The 17,150-nt window shown below is 35.2% G+C and overlaps 1 protein-coding gene and 1 long non-coding RNA gene across 9 annotated transcripts in view; one reads left to right on the plus strand and one right to left on the minus strand.

Annotated features, from left to right (window-relative positions):
• LOC143233973 (plasma membrane ascorbate-dependent reductase CYBRD1-like) overlaps window positions 1-16,660 on the minus strand; it is a 35,187-nt gene extending 18,527 nt beyond the window's left edge. For 2 of the 8 annotated variants that reach the window (XM_076470927.1, XM_076470920.1), the window contains exon 1: window positions 1,986-2,439. In XM_076470927.1, coding sequence (XP_076327042.1) covers window positions 1,986-1,996 — 11 coding nt within the window. In that variant the 5' untranslated portion in view covers window positions 1,997-2,439. Of the gene's footprint in view, window positions 1-1,985; window positions 2,440-10,209; window positions 10,229-10,291; window positions 10,619-16,501 lie in introns of those variants that run through there. The other 6 variants (XM_076470923.1, XM_076470925.1, XM_076470921.1 and 3 more) reach the window with 5 other exon arrangements.
• Window positions 150-10,707, plus strand: LOC143233974 (uncharacterized). The gene is made up of 3 exons (XR_013018454.1): window positions 150-228; window positions 4,447-4,748; window positions 10,572-10,707. It is a non-coding gene; the product is annotated as an uncharacterized LOC143233974 (long non-coding RNA).
• Window positions 16,661-17,150: the final 490 nt, after the last annotated feature.

Consider the following 17,150-nt stretch of genomic DNA (forward strand, 5'->3'; position numbering starts at 1 on the left):
ATACTTAAATAGCAACACGTATTGTAGCAGTTTATCACAGATGCCAAGCTTCTCCAAAATTACATTGTCGGAGTTGTTTAATGGGTTTTAATTAGTCGCAAGGCGTTTACAGGAAACATTACGAAAGTTTCGCTTATACACGATTATACTGTGGTCACGTTGTACATTGAACATAGAAACAACGACGGTTGCTTGAAACCAATGTCTGGTGTTTGTATGTTTTGTAAGGTATGCTTTATTTTTACCTTCATCAACAGTATTGGTTAAGATTTGTAATACGTATAACTATTCTTATTGTACTTTTACTATTCAGTTTGTTTTACATTGCTAGCTTATGGTAAGAACTTAGGACTAGTCCAGATCTACTTATAGTGCCGTTTCTTTGTTAAATTGTTTTTTTGAATTTCTTGCAAAGCTACACGAGGGCTATCTGCGCTAGCCGTCCCTAATTGAGCAGTGTAATATTAAAGAGAAGACAGCTATTTATCACTACCCACCGCCAACTCTTGGGCTACTATTTTACCAACGAATAGTGGGATTGACTGTTACATTATAACACCCCCATGGCTGAAAGGGCAAGCATGTTTAGTGCGACGGGGATTGAAACCCGTGATCGTCAGATTACGAGTCGAGTGCCTTAACCACCTGGTCATGCCGGGCCCTTATGGTGCTGAACCTCAGAGGATGGTACTGAGTTTACGACTGAACTAATAGATAATTAATGGCGGGGGTACCCAGCTGACGAAACAGTCCATTTTAATCCTTATAAGTAAAAGCGTGAAAAAGTATATTCAATTAGCATTACTCATTAAGAAGTTGATTTTTAGTTTCGCTCTAAATGGGATGATTAGTCTGATCGGAAGGCAGTATTAATGGTATATAAACTTTCATACGATTCTTCTGTCTTTTATCTTTTATCTTTCTTTCAAAAGCCAAAAGAGAAAAAGAGGAAAGAAAGAAGCAAGGAAAGAATTACCACCGAAATAATTTTATTATAACTAAACATTTGGAATTTTAATGACATTGGAGGTCCGGCATGGGCAGGTGGGTTAAGGAGTTCAACTCGTAATCTTAGGGTGCAGGTTCGAATCCCCATCGCACCAAACATGCTCGCCCTTTCAACCGTGGGGGCGTTATAATGTAACGGTCAATCCCACTATTCGTTGGTAAAAGAGTAGCCCAACAGTTGGCGGTGGGTGGTGATGACTAGCTGCATTCCCTCTAGTCTTACATTGCTAAATTAGGGACGGCTAACGCATATAGCTTTTGTGTAGCTTTGCGCGAAATTCCAAGCAAACAAACAACAATGATTTTTGGCGTAATTATCTATTAATATTAATCATCTCGAAACTAATTCAGTTCATTAAAACTTTTTTCTTTGTATCATTCATACACAAGCATCCTGGATGAGCTTTAAACTCGACAAAATAAGTAATCTATTTTTATGACCGCTTTTTCAGATATATATCTTAAACAGTACAGACACACTGTAGTGATTTCTATAGACTGGGAAGTTGTAAGTATGTTTGTAACTTAGAGTTTGTGTCTTATCGTTTTAATCATACAGTTTTAGCAGATGGTAATTACAATTGAAACGTTGCTCCAAGTAAGCATTCTCAAAGAATGTTACACCTAAGACGTGGTAATTATATTAGGTATATAATTATGACTTTCATTTCTGAAGCAGGATAAATGTCTCAAACATCGTAATGAATTTCTAAGCTTTGTAGTTTATCAGTTGTACAAACTTAGTTTATGATTACAACTTTTATGTTTAATATATAATTTAAAATCAATGATTTATATATACATGTATATATACTACAGAAAAAAACAGATAACTCTGTAGCTTCAGGGCCTAATTACACACCACCGTATATATACACTAAATTCTAGAAAACTTTCGCTGTACTGATATTAAAGTCTAGTAAATTTTCGCTGCACTAATTAGTTCAGTATTATTTACGAACGGAAGAAATACTTACATGACGCTCATCAAAAGTCAGCGACGTCTAGATGAAAAATTCAACTTTTTTTGCGGTTCACTGATCTGGCTCTGTCTTCAAACGATCAGATACACTCATGAACAATGTACTACTAGGTGTTCACATCACGTCTGGCGATTCCGCCCTTCGTGAATTTAACTATTTTACAAAAACAGTGCGCAAAACTTTTAAATCAATTGCGACCTAACTAACTCCTTGCTCTTCAAAGACACGAATAAACAAGCAAATCTTTGTAGAAACTCCTTTTGGTGTGCTCGTCGATATTAATGTGATAGAGCTTTCTCATGCGGCGTTTACACGCCCTTTATTCAGGGGAACTGAAACATCTATCCTGTCTATTTTAGAAATGAGAGTTATCCCGAGCGCTTATGATGTTGGCATTTTGCCGCACTAAAATTGGTCCAAGTTGTTCTAGAGAGTGTGTTGAGATGCTCTGTCGGTTCTGATGCGACTGTCTCATACAGTCTAATAAAATTAAAATTCGCAATTCATCTCAGACGTACTGCAATGACAACTTGTAATTAACAGTTTGTTGAATAGGGTATTAATGTTAAGGGCAGACATAACTGAAAGACTACAGATGTGAACCATTACTTTAGTTTGTTGACCACAGCCAAGCTTAAAAAAAAAACATTTTTTGGAATGGGATATTTGTAAAATTCCTTGGTGAAATTACTGTTAAGTCAGAGGGCATGTCGTTATGACATATGTTTGTTCCCATATAATTTTGATTTGAATTTTCTCACCAAAGTTAGTGTTTAAAAAAGAAATAAAAAGTGGACATTATCAAACCAGTCTTTATCTACGTAATGTAAATAAATAAAAATCAAGTACAGATGTTATTTTCATGTATACATAATCAGCAACTGAAGTTATTAAGCGTTTTTAACCTTATAGACAATGTACATATAATAATTACTGAACCATATCTATAAATAGTTTAAAAAGCAATACTGTTTAGTACTTTTACACTCATTATGTCATAAAAATAGTTTTAATAACATAAATTCTTACTTTATACGTATGTGTTATCTTATAGCAAAGCCACAACGGGTTATCTGCTGACCCCACCGAAGGAATTGAACCACTGATTTTAGCGTTGTAAATCCGTAGACTTACTACCGTAACAGCATGGGGACTACTTTATGCGATGGTGATGGATGATGGAAAGTTAACTGTATAGCTTACATTTTACTGAATACTTTACCTTTTTTTTTTTTCTTGCACATAAATACTACTCCGCCCCCTAGACACGGCAGTATGTCTGTGGAGTTACAATGATAGAAACCGGCTTTCGATACACTTAGTGGGCAGAGCACAAATAGCCTATCATGTAGCTTTGTTTTTAATTTCAGACGATTAGTTTGGTTTGTTTTGAATTTCGCACAAAGCTACACGAAGGCTATCTGCGCTAGCCGTCCGTAATTTTGCAGTGTAAGACTAGAGGGAAGGCAGCTAGTCATCACCACCCACCATCAACTCTTGAGCTACTCTTTTACCAACGAATAGTGCGGTTCACTGTCACATTATAACGTCCCCATGGTTGAAAGGGTGAGCATGTTTGGTGCGACGGGGATTCGAACCCGCAACCTTCAGATTACAAGTCATGTACCTTAACCACCTGGCCACGCCGGGTCACATATGTATTGAAAAAAATAACTTCAGAATAAGATGAAGTATGGTATTCCTTAGAAAACAAATGAAAACTGATTGTTTCTATGATCCAACGCGAAACGGAATACATGGTCGTGTATTTACAAGAATGATACCAATTTGTGTGTGTGTTACTGATTCCCCATAGACGGTTCTAAATGTACTACTTTGCACAAATCAAACTGCAACCACACATTCTCAGGCATACTGGTAATTACATCATGGGCCTAAGCTTTAGGAACTATTCGCCCCCAAGTGGCACAGCGGTATGCCTGCGGACTCACACCACTAGAAACCGAGCTTCGGTACCCGTGGTGGACAGAGCACACATAGCCCGTTGTGTAGCTTTGTGCTTAATTACAAACAGGAACTATTCAGCTTCACGAGCTAATAGAAAAATTCATGCACATGTCTTCTACACTGTCAGTTGGTTACCTTTTAGTAAATAAAGCGCTATTGTCCAGCTGTTACGTATATTTACCTGGTGTTGTTTTTTTGTTTTTTGAATAACTAGAGTGAAAAATAAGTGTTCTGTTTACATGTGTTTATAAGGTCCACCTAGTGCTCTGTGATACGAATGTTGACTCCTCCAATTTTAATCAGTTTTCTTAAAAAATAAAAATTATTACTTTAACCAATCCTATGTATTCTAGCTGCTAAACACCACTCATTTCATTTAAATATTTTATCACTGAATTAAGAAAAATATTGGTATTCTATATTTTCAACCTGTGTAAAACGGTTGGGTCTGATACTTTAAGGTGTGTATCTTTGTCCTTTCTTATAGCAAAGCTACATTGAACTATCTGCTGTGTCCACCGGGAGGAATCGAGCCACTAATTTTGGTGTTGTAACTTCGAAGACTTACCGCTGTCAGAGAAAGTGACATACTTTAAGGTTCCGGCTTAGAATTGTTAACCAGAGAGAGGACATTCATCAAGTAATCCGTGCCATCTATATAATTACTCTAAAATCGATATCGGAATTGATCAATACACTTGAGAAAAAAAAACATTTATAGATGAAATTGCGAAGCGGATTCAATGATATTTCGCGACTCGAACATTAGACATTCTACAATGCAAACCGGTAAGCTAACCATTACGCTACCAGACCTGAAAAGTTAGAATTTGTGTTTGATATATAACAGTATTTTGTTTCTGTTGGAGCCTTCTATTTACAGTGGAATTCAAATGCCTACAAGCATTCATCTATCCGCACGTGGTTGTTTACGTATGCAATTGAACACTGAAACATTCTGACGTAGTGTGTTGAATAGGATGTGAATAATAACTATATAAAGCGAAGGAAACAGAACAAAGCACTTTGAATGAGTAAACCAGCCACTGACGCCAATGGTTTATGCGCCATTTTGTAATGCTGTTGTAATAAGATGAGATCTGTGTACACATGTATTGTGGGCGTCACCATACTAAATATATGTTGTTGTTTTCTAACTATGAATTTTAGGTCGATCTGATCGAGTCATTACAATTCAGTATAATTATAAATAATGATCAGAGATTCAAAATATATTTATGACATTCCAAGAACCTATTCGAAGTTAAGAAGGGTGTATGATAATGTATTAGTAACAACTGCTCCATCTAGTGTCGACGAGTTCTTTTGCTAAATGCTAGGATTCATCAGATAAACTCAGATACAACAGACGTAGCGAAGTGTGTTGTATAATGTCATTTAGATGGCACATAAATTACTTGTCTAGCGTGTTGAACTGCAGACAGTTAAAATTAATGTACGAACGGTAAGAATTTAATAAAATTAAAGAGAGAGGATATTGTATCACTCGGTTCTCTATAAATAAGATACTAAAGTGTGTTTTGTAATATAATTTGGATGGTACATAAATTACTTGTCTAACGTGTTGGCTTGTAAACAGTTAAAAATGACAACCTGAACGGTAAGCATTTAAATAGGGGATATAATACGACTGTTTTAGGTAGCGTAATTCTTCCCCTTAGTGGCATAGTGGTATGTTTGCGTGCTTACAACACTAACAACCGGGTTTCGATTCCATTGCGTAGCTTTGTACCTAACTTCAAATAACCAAATTTCCAATGTAGAAACATCAGGGACAATTAAGTGTTCGTATCACCTTTCAGACTCTGAAAATAGAGTCGGTAACCTTGAAATGACTCCGAGTCTACAAAATGATAAGAAGCTCCAGTCTAGAGCAAACTAGATGGTCTTTTATTTCTGTAGAGCAGACAAGTGAAGAAACAAACCAAAAATAAATAAATATATATATATATACCAACATATTTTGAACTTATGAGAAATCTACTTATCAGTTGTTTTTGTTTATTTGTTTTTTGAAATTTGCGCAAAAACGTTCACACAATCATGTGCCAAAGGATGCCAGTTTGTTTGTTCATTTGGTTTGTTTGGAATTTCGTGCAAAGCTACACGAGGGCTATCTGTGCTAGCCGTCCCTAATTTAGCAGTGTAAGACTAGAGGGAAGGCAGCTAGTCATCACCACACACCGCCAATTCTTGAGCTACTCTTTTACCAACGAATAGTGGGACTGACATTATAACGCTCCCATGGATAAAAGGGGGAGCATATTTGGTGTGATGGGGATTCGAACCCGCGACCCTCGGATAACGAGTCGAGTGCCTTAACCATCTCGCCATGTCGAGCCTGTCAGTTGGTTACTTGGCAGACAGAAAATGTTATATATGAGTCTTATGTAATAAGTATTTGTAATGTCTATGATTTAAAGATTTTTAGTTGAAATATCGTCAAGATACTGCATATATCTTGTAGTTCTGAGAATTATGAACTCGGAATTATAAATTCAAAAATTTTGCTAAAACATCCAAAAGAGCCTATCTAATTCATCATTGATGATATGACGTTAATTTTTGATATGTTTGTACTGTAAACAAATTGGTGACATAATTATTTGTATGAATGTTTAATTTCATTTCGTTTGTCATTTTAAGTGTTTTTTGTATCTATGAATCGTTGCGTTAACGGATGAGCGTTTCTTCTAATAGACAAATTTTTATAAGCGTATGGATATTTTGTGTATTCGTAAGCTGTGTAGAGCTTAAAAACAAACAATTATTTTGTACTTTTTGTGTCACTACTCACTCTGCGTTTTGTCTGTCTCAGACATTATCCTTAACGTGATGGGTTATATGCAAGCTTATATATCTTACATATTCTTATTCAAAATTAATTTTTTCACTGATCTAAACTCCTTCACCTGGTAGCATCTCGTCAGTTATTATTGGATATTGAGTTGGCCCGGCATGGCCAGGTGGGTTAAGGCGTTCAACTCCCCGTCAAACTAAACATGCTCACCCTTTCAGTCGTAGAGGCGTTATAATATTACGGTCAATCCCACTATTTGTTTGTAAAAGAGTAGCCCAAGAATTGGAGGTGGGTGATGATGACTAGCTGCCTTCTCTCTAGTCTCACACTGCTAAATTAGGGACGGCTAGCGCAGATAACTATCGAATAGTTTTCGCGAACTCAAAAAACAAACAAACAAACAAATTGGACATTGAGTTAAGGACATCGCTAATAGTGTGGGTGCCAAATTGTTAACTGAATGTATTCTACTAATCACAGATTTAGGTTTCTTTTGTTTTAACTTATAAAAATAGTATGCAATTCTGATCCATTTATTTTATAGAAATGGTTTTATTTAGTTATATGTTGCCTTTTCGTCCTGAATTATATATATTTATATATATATATTTCAGCGCAAAGCTACATAATGGCCTATTTGCGCTTTCTACATCACAAGAATCTAATCCCGGATTCAAGCAATGTAAATCCGTAAACTTACTGATCCATCGGAGATGGAGAACTATAGAGATATTAATAATACTTATTCAAATATTACAACAAACCTTTCTTTTTTTAACAATGTGTAAAATATACGACATTTTTATATTGTTTTAACAGTAATTTGTTTTAACAGAATCATGTTTTATTAGGATTTACCTACGTGGGACCATTTAGAAAAGCTGGTCTATACCGATAATGCAGACCTGCAGTGGTTCATTGTCTTCAAATTTTTACATGTTCCATAGAAATTCCTGTATGCTGAATTCGAGAGTGATATTTATTTTTTTTATCCATCATGTACATATTTTTCTCAGAACGCCATATGCATTTTTACGCAAATAAGCGAATAATTTTCCTTGAATTTGGGTCGCATTTCGTTATGATTGTACAACATAAAACTTGTTGTAATACCATGATATCGTAAGAAGTGAGCATAAAAAATGAAACTGATTTTTAGAAAACGGATTATGATAAAAAAATATACTGCTGGCAGTAATGTCTCATATTTTGTGGATATGTCTGAACAAAACTGACAAGACCGATGCTGTGTAAGTTTTAACTTGTTTGCTTGTTTTCATAAAATTCGCGCTTTGCTACTTTAGCTGCCCTTAATTATCTTAGTAATAGACTACAGAGTATGTAGTTGGTCAACACTACCCATCGCTAACTACTAGACTCCTCCTTATTAATGAAGAGTGGGATTAATTGTATTATCATAAAGCCCTCATAGCAGCATTCAAAATTATTTAAAATATTATAACCAAATTTAGTGATTGGTTTTGTTTGTTTTGAATTTTGCGCAAAGCTACGCGATGTAAGAGTCTTATAGGTCATTCTAGAACACAAACATAATAATAAAAAAATGTTCATTGGGTTAAACGAAATCATAACTTGATCGATCAAAGTAAGAGTTTTGTTTTCTTCCACATTTGCCAAAAAAAAAGAAAGAAAAAATAACATTATTTTCGAAATCTATGCAGCAGAATTATGGAAAATTTATTGTTAAAACCCAAACCCAAACAACTTTTATCAAGTTTAAATTAGGCGTATGTAATTGTTCACCAAGAAAGTGTGGTGATTGTTGAAATAGATCAGAGAAACGTATGGAATACGACTCGGCCCTTCTTAATTTGTATTTTCGACTTTGGTAAAGCTAATTAAGCATCAAAAGCATTAAGAATAAAGATGTAGTACAGGTTCATGATACTTAATCTAAACATTTACACTTTTTTAACATGACATCTTCATGATCAAAAACTTTCTATTGCATTCTTATAGGATCATTTTGTCGTGTAGCAGGGAATTATATTTACTAAAATAGTTTCATGTGATTCCTTGTTCACGGTTAAACTTTTTTTTGATGTCAAAAACAGCAACAAGATCAATAACAAAACAACAATAATAGAACAATAAGAAAAAATAACAATAGCAGAACAATAAGAAAAGACAACAATAACAGAACAATAGGAAAAAACAATAGCAGAACAATAGGAAAAACAACAATAACAGAACAATAGGAAAAAACAATAGCAGAACAATAAGAAAAAGACAAAATAACAGAACAATAAGAAAAAACAAGATCAAGGAACTATATCAAACAACAACAACGAGAACAATAGCAAAATACAAAAACACCAAAAATAATAGAAAAAAATAATAACAAGAAACAAAACAAAAAAAACAATTGAGGTTTAAGCAGCAAACATACGAACCATGCTTCATAACAGTGGCATACTACCATCTAAAGTGTTTCACTTAAATCTTTGTCCAGGTAACTGATTATTTGGAATTAAGCCCAAAGCTATACAATGGGCTATCTGTGATCTACCCACTAAACTTGACTAAGGTATCGAAACTCGGTTTCTAGCTGTCAACCTAAACGAATTTTATAAAATTATTTGTCTAAACTTATTGCCATGCGATGCGTAAAATATATGTACATAAATATCGTAGGAGACGCAATTATTACTAAGTTTGAAAACTCAAAAGGAAGTTTAGGGAAACACAACAAAACAGGATTACCAAAGTTGGATTATAAGGTTAGGAGAAGAAAATGCACGTCTAATGATAAATATTAGGATATTCGAAGTGCGAACACGTGTTTCTGTAACACACGATCAAGTTATTTGTTTTCTTGTTTATTGTTAAGCACAAAACTACACTAGGGCGTATCTGTGCTGTGCCCACTTCAAATTTTGAACCCCGGTTTTTAGTGTTATAAGCCTTGAAGCTGAGCTACTTGGGGTGATCAAAATAAGCTACGTACTTAGAGTGAAACTAGCGTGCTATTATAATTGCTAATGAAATATATTTTGCTGACGTATCTACATAAAAAGTTTATAACACATCGATTCATCATTTAGGCACCCTTGCTTTTAAAAGTATTTTCGGCCATAAATCCTATACAATCTTACAAGGTAACATTATTCACGGTTACTTGTTTGCAGTACAGAAAGGCAACAAGGAATTGTTGCAAGTCAAACTGACCAAACTAAAGCAGGCAATAAGATTATTTCATGTTTTGAGGGTGCCATTCACGTTAAGTCATTTCGCTTGGCTATTTGGATCAAATATATACCCATCCTTCGTAGTTTACCCCGTTGGCCTTATAGAAAAACGTTTAGAACAGTTTTTATGGTAATATTTATGTACACTACACATCTAGTAATCCACATGCACACTAACACCTATTTAAAATTATTTATTAGATGTTTAGATGTCACTCACATTTCAAAACTTGTTTTAAAGCTCCATATAAAAAGTTGTTGCGTTAGGAGGCACAGAGGTAAATAGACTCTTCTATACTTACAAAAAAATCGTCCACCTAAGTTTCGAAAGATAACTTTATGCTTTCTGCTTTTCACACAGGACTTCTTTCTGTATTAGTAAACAAAGGTAGGCAAGTCACGTCTATCTCAACAATGTGTAAATCTTGAAAATTATAGAAGTATCCTTTCGTTTCGCTTGATCCTGTAAATGTTAGATCTTTAAACACTGCTGGATCAGTTCTTGTTAATCTAAACACTACACTTATTTGTTATAAGACACGTAAAGATATGGATGCTAATTCGACTCAATCTTCTCTTTAGAAAGATGGAAAGATGTAATTTCACAACTAAAAAGGAAATAGAAATACTGGGTGTTTCCTCTTCACAAGACGCAAGGTGTAAATACAGCGCCTCTATTAAGTGTAACCGAGAAGAAAACCTTCGCGGACTCGTCCAGGTGCAGGTCGGTTTTCTTCTCTCTACTTGCCATTCACCCTCAGCAAATCTTCAATGCCATATCTCGGGGCAAGATGAAATTCCAACCAACCCAACTCATAAAAACCCGAGGCGGGAAAATAAAAAGTCTTTGAAGGTGTTCGATTTTTATAACTCTACTCTCGACACCTTGTTCCTGGTATGCAGAGTGTAGACTCGTATATGACAAGGTACCGACGATTAAGGCTAAGCTGTATAATGTGTATATATATATATATATATATATTCTAAACCAATAGAGTTTCCACAGGTAAACGAAACGAACCCGACATTGATAAACATGCCCTGAGGTCTTGACGAGCTTAGGACGTCTGCCACTGTTTTCTCCAGGGAGCCCATGTGTCCTTTATAAAAAGTTTTAACGAAGCTCAGCCAACGCAAGAAGTCTATAAATAAAGCTGGTTACCGCTCCATTAACAACCGTTCCCAAAGTACGTTGTTACCTTGTAACTTCGGTTTAATGCTACGTAATCCATTTCACAAGTTGCACAAGCTGATTTTGCAAATAACTTCGATGCTGAAGTCGTTGCAATAATATCGATAATATTAGACTGCTTTAAAAATATGAGAATACCGAGATTTGGTACAACTACCTTGAAAGAGATTAGATATAGTCGTACATTTGTGGTAGTGAAGAGTCTGACGTAAACCTATGTGGTTTGAGATGCCTCTGGATTTATTTCAGTTTTTTTTTTCTTCTTATTTAAGATTGTAATTCATATTCCCGAGTTTGGATAATATTTCAGACTAAAATGATATGAAATCTTTCTTTCTATGGAGAGGGGGGTGAGAAGACAAATATAAAAAAAAATTAAATCCCTAAACGACGCTGTATTTCAAAACCTGAATACATAACAGTACTTTGTAGCCGATAATTAATTATCTGAATTATTCATTAAGAAAATATAGTTTTTTTAGATGCTGTATTTATTATTTTTTGGCAATAAAGAAATATGTGGATCGACTTTGCCACTGCAAATTTGTACTTTACGATAAATCGAACAAAACATTAACCAGATGGTTGTTTCAACCACAGAGTTATTGTTGGGGTCTTAAAATCCACATGGAATTTTTAAAAACTTTTTTTTTAATGCTAATATATTTATGCGTCAAAGGACCTTCTGGATTTTCGAATCAGTAATAACACACAAGTCACACGAAAGTAAATTTTAAACAAGAATACCAGCAACACAGTAATTAACTCCAGTAATCACTGTTTCAGTTTTCTATGTGTATGTGCAATTTACAAAGAAGTGGCTGATCTCATAAAATATTTTGGGTTTGTTTGTTTTTTAATTTCGCGCAAAGCCATGCGAGAGTCATCTGCGTTAGCCGTCCCTAATTTTGCAGTGTAAGACTAGAGGGAAGGAAGCTAGTCATCGCCACCCACCTCCAACTCTTGGGCTACTTTTTTACAAATGAATAGTGGGATTGGCCGTCACATTATAACGCTCCCACGGCTGAAAGGGCAAGAATGTTTGATATGACGAGGATTCGAACCCGCGACCCTCATATTAGTCGCGTGCCTTAACCACCTGGCCATGCCGGGCAGAATATTTTGGAACAAGCATAAGAATTGTAATATTTAGTTTTTGTTTATTGTAGTTTCGCCTAAAGTTTCTCATGGGCTACCTCTGTTAGCTGTCCCTAATTCAGAAGAGACGGAATAGAGCATACATGTCCGCAGGAAAGGGCAAGAGGGAGGATCTTCCCTCTTAAATTTCACACAAAAATTACACATATTATGGCGTAACTTACCATCGTAGTTATACTAAATATTTTTAGTAACTGGAATTAAAATTGTAAACTTATGTTTACGTTTAAGCAAATAGAAAGAGAAGTCAGTTAGTCAATACCACCGACCCGTAAATCTTGGGCTACTCTTTACAAACGAATAATGGGATTGACCGTCAGGTTCTAGCGTCTTCACAGCTCCAAGGACGAGCATGTTTGTCGACAGGAATTTGAACTCGCTTCCCACGTGTTCTATCTAGCAGGCCGTGCCAAACCCTCTTTAAAGTTATACTCTCCGTAAAAATAGTAAGTAATTTTTAACCTTACGTTTCTGGTTACCATTTGTTTATCATTTATTTCTATATTTATATTAAACTTAAATATGAAGCTCAAAGCATCATTCCATACAGTCTCTACATTATACTGGTTTCGGGGAATTTTCTCATTAATAGTCCTGTATAAGGACAGATAGGAAGACAAGAATTAGTCTTCTTATAGTGACGAGTAAGTGATCGAATAATAGGTTAAGCTTCCAGTATATTATTTAATTTCTTAAATATCTTGTTGTTTAATAATATCAGAATACTAGTATGAAGGCTAATGTATCCTAGAAATCCTCACTGTGGTAGGTAGAATATAGCTAAAAATACCATTCGCGTAATATAGAGTTCACCGTGATAAAAAACGTAACCATATTTATCAGTTTGTTATTTTCCATGGCTCATGATGAAGGATGAAGTTCCTCGAAATCAGTATAACTCAGTGATAAATTACGAATAGAATGATAAAAATCTTAAGGTTATTTTTTGGTATCTTAAAGAACTTGTTATGAATGCCATAATAATAGTTTAGTGTTATAACGCTACATATTTTCCTTAAATATCCGCTGTAAACATAGGCCCACCATGGTGACATAACAGATATACAACTTTGTTTTAATGTAAATTCGCTTCTGGTTATGTCTCTGTTTGTGTGTTGTTGTTTTTTAAAGGAAGCACGTCACGATGTCATGGCAACAAGTAACAGAAACAGACTTATATGACAGTGTTTAATAAACATTGACTGAGTCACCATACTATATTGGTTTAGTTTGTTTTGAAAATCGCGCAAAGCTACGCGAGGACTATCTGCGTTAGCCGTCCCTAATTTAGCAGTGTAAGACTAGAGGGAAGGCAGCTAGTCATCACCACCCACCGTCAACTCTTTGGCTACTCTTTTACTAACGAATAGTGGAATTAACCGTCACTTTATAACGCCCCCACGGCTGAAACGGCGAGCATGTTTGGTTTGACGGGGATTCGAACCCGCCACCTTCGGATTACGAGTCGAATATCTTAACCACCTGGCCATGCCGGGCCGAGTGTAATGGAAAGCATATTCTGTTCATTTACTTAGCAAGCATTCTTGTTTGTTCAGTAACAATTTAGAGCAAATTATAAATAAAATGCACAGTAATTCTATCTATGCAACAATACTTTACGGTGTAACAATAATGAATTTATAAAAGAAACCGTTTTAATCATACTGTCTGTGAACAACGAATATTGTAAGTGCCGCAAACATTTAGTGAGTTATAACAAAGGAAAGGAACAACAAAAGTATTTTGTATAAAATACAAGAGTTTGTTTATAACGACCACGACAAGGTCGAGACTAAGAGAATGAGGAAGTGATTAAGGTGCCATTTTGTTCTCCCCATCTCCATCATGGTACAGCGATCACTGTTATTATGTGAAAAGGAAGCGGATTGGTCGTTTAATGGGAAGGGAAGATACTGAATAACATACTCGTAACCACGTTCTCTGATCGTGTTGACAATAGAAATGAAAACTGATTACGAGCACGTGACATGCACGTAACCATCAGTTACAGAAACCAGCATGTTGAACAACACCTACTTCAATGTATTTTTGTGCTTTCAGAAAGAAGGAAGAAATTGTGAGCTGATGACCAAACTTTTCTGATGCGTTCCTCACATTATTCTAATAATGCTTCACTACTTTCAGACGTACAGTTGAAATTACTTAATACGACAGTAACAACAATGTAATAAACGACAAACAGAATTATTTTGCAGCTTCTCGGGTGTGTAACTGTTAAACTTACACAGACTTTGAGCGGCTACGCTCACTACTGTTCTAGCACAAGTTGTGATGTTACAGTGTAGCTGGTTACCAATGAGAAACCGTACAGAGTAACAGTGTTTATATTTATACAAAAACAATAATGTATCGTAAGATTAGATAAGAGAGAATTAAAGATGACACCGTCGCTTAATTCTGCACTAATCAATGAACTATTGAAATCGAGAGTTTTCTATATGGGCCATGCATGGCCAGGTAGTTGGGGCATTCGACTCGTAATATGAAGGTCGCGGGTTCGAATCATCGTCAGACCAAACATCATAGTCCGTTCAGACTTGGGGGCATTATGATGTTTTGGTCAATCCACGATTTGTTGGTAAAAGAGTAGTCCAAGATTTGGCGGTGGGTGGTGATGACTAGCTGCCTTCTCTTTAGTCTTATACTGTTAAATTAGGGACGGCTAGCGCAGATAGTCCTCGTATAGTTTTGTACGAAATTTAAGAAAACAAACCTTTCTGTGCAAAACTAAATTGATCTCCTTGTAGTCTTTAAAAGAGTCAGTGAACTTTTGTAATTATTAAAAGTTTGAAGGTGAAACAAGAAAACCTACTATATCTGCACTTTAACAGAGGGTACGTTTTTATTTTATTAAGACTGTGTAAAGATATTGGATTTCCTCGACTTTTACAAATCTCCTGTTACATGCAGCTTCAGAATTCAATCGTTTTGTTAAGGATTTTAAGACCTATAGTAAATGTAAATCACTGTATGTGCTTTTGGATTCCAACCGACAATATTAAAATAAATGTTTGGATTTATCTGTTTATAATTAAGCATAAACCTACATAATGATCTATCTGTGCCCTGCCCATCCCAGTATCGAAACCCAATTTCTAGCGTTGTAAAATGTTTAGAAAAAGCCACGTTTTGACCATCTAGTTCAGCCTCTTGGAAAGCAGGGTTGTGGTATGGACGTACTAATTATCAACTATTTCTGTCAATACGCTCATAATCGGTATTGAAACTGGTAGATAATCAGGTAATAGGGACTGACCCAATTGATCAAAATGTGGTTGTTGTAAGCCACAGTGATACTACAACTTTAGTAACCATTTAACACTTTCTTAAAATAGTCTTGAATGAAACCAACACTAAAGTGCAAATTAACCTTTATTAAAAGTAATGGAAATAAACACTTGACTTTCAAATTTTAAAATTCTTTTTTTTAAATCTTTGAATAATATTCCCTCAGATGTGTTCTGTCTGCCATATGATATCTTTCAAATATTCATATATTTGTACTTATAAGACGAAGCTCGGCATGTCCAGGGCATTCGACTCATAATCTGAGGGTCGCGGGTTCGAATCCCTGTCACACCAAACATGCTCCCCCTTTCAGCCATGGGGGAATTATAGTATGACGGTTGGTAAAAGAGTATCCCAAGAGTTGGCGGGGAGGTGGTAATGATTTGCTGTTTTCCCTCTAGTCTTACACTATTAAATTAGGGACGGCTGGCGCAGATAGTCTTTGTGTAGCTTTGTGCGAAATTCCAAACACAAACAAATTTATAAGATGAACAACAGGATAAAAAAGAACACACAGAAATATATGAGAATCGATAATTTGTTACAATATACTTTTTATCGATCCACCAATAGATGGCGTTTTGTAGATATAAAAGGCAGTATTTTACCCAAATTGTTCCTCCAATCTCTAAACCTGAGATTTGAGATCCTGAACTTGTAGAACAATCATTTACAAGGATTCTTTGAACTTGTTTTATTTTATATTAAATATATATTAACGCTGCATTAAAGAAAAAATCTAAATTGTGTGAACTATAACGTTTTATGTCGTTTCTGTCAATAATGTCAATTGTTTATGATCTATAGTTCACTCTTCAATCTTTACCCAAAATGAGCAAAAAAGTAAACTTACTTTGTGGCCATTACAATACTGAAGAGATAAGTCCAAAAGTTTTATTTTCATATACAGCTTCTTAGATTTAGGAACATGGATATCCTGTGTCTTTTGTACGCTCCTTCCTTTTACCGCTTCATAGGGTGCAGTGCTAACAGTTTCCTCATGGAGGTTTGGACATAATGATTTTAAGTTGCCACATAATGGCTCATTGCCGAACATCCCACGTGATCACTCTTTTTTATATTCATTGGTTTAACGTATGGTTTGAGGGTGTGATTTAAAATTATTCTTGTGGAACCATTACCGTGTAAACTTTTAAGTAAAAAAATACATAAAAGAAGGTTTATATATATATATAATATTAAAAAAGAGAGAGATAGTGTCTCTTTTCTTTTCTTTCTATTTTTAACTTTCAGATGGTCACATTTTATGTGCCTACGTCCATAATAACTGTATTTACTACACATTATAAACACAGAAGTATTTGCGATAGGTGAACAGTTATTTATATTAGGGTACAGGCTTAGAATGCCAGTAGTTTTGATTTTACAATGATGTGTTACATGTTGTTTGCAATCTTGAAACCTACATGACTGACTGATTCATTATAAAAGAAAGTGATTAAATATCTGTAGTCCAATTTTTTTATAAGGGATACAACGCA

This window comes from Tachypleus tridentatus, chromosome 12 (assembly GCF_004210375.1).
Source record: "Tachypleus tridentatus isolate NWPU-2018 chromosome 12, ASM421037v1, whole genome shotgun sequence".
Taxonomy (NCBI): domain Eukaryota; kingdom Metazoa; phylum Arthropoda; class Merostomata; order Xiphosura; family Limulidae; genus Tachypleus; species Tachypleus tridentatus.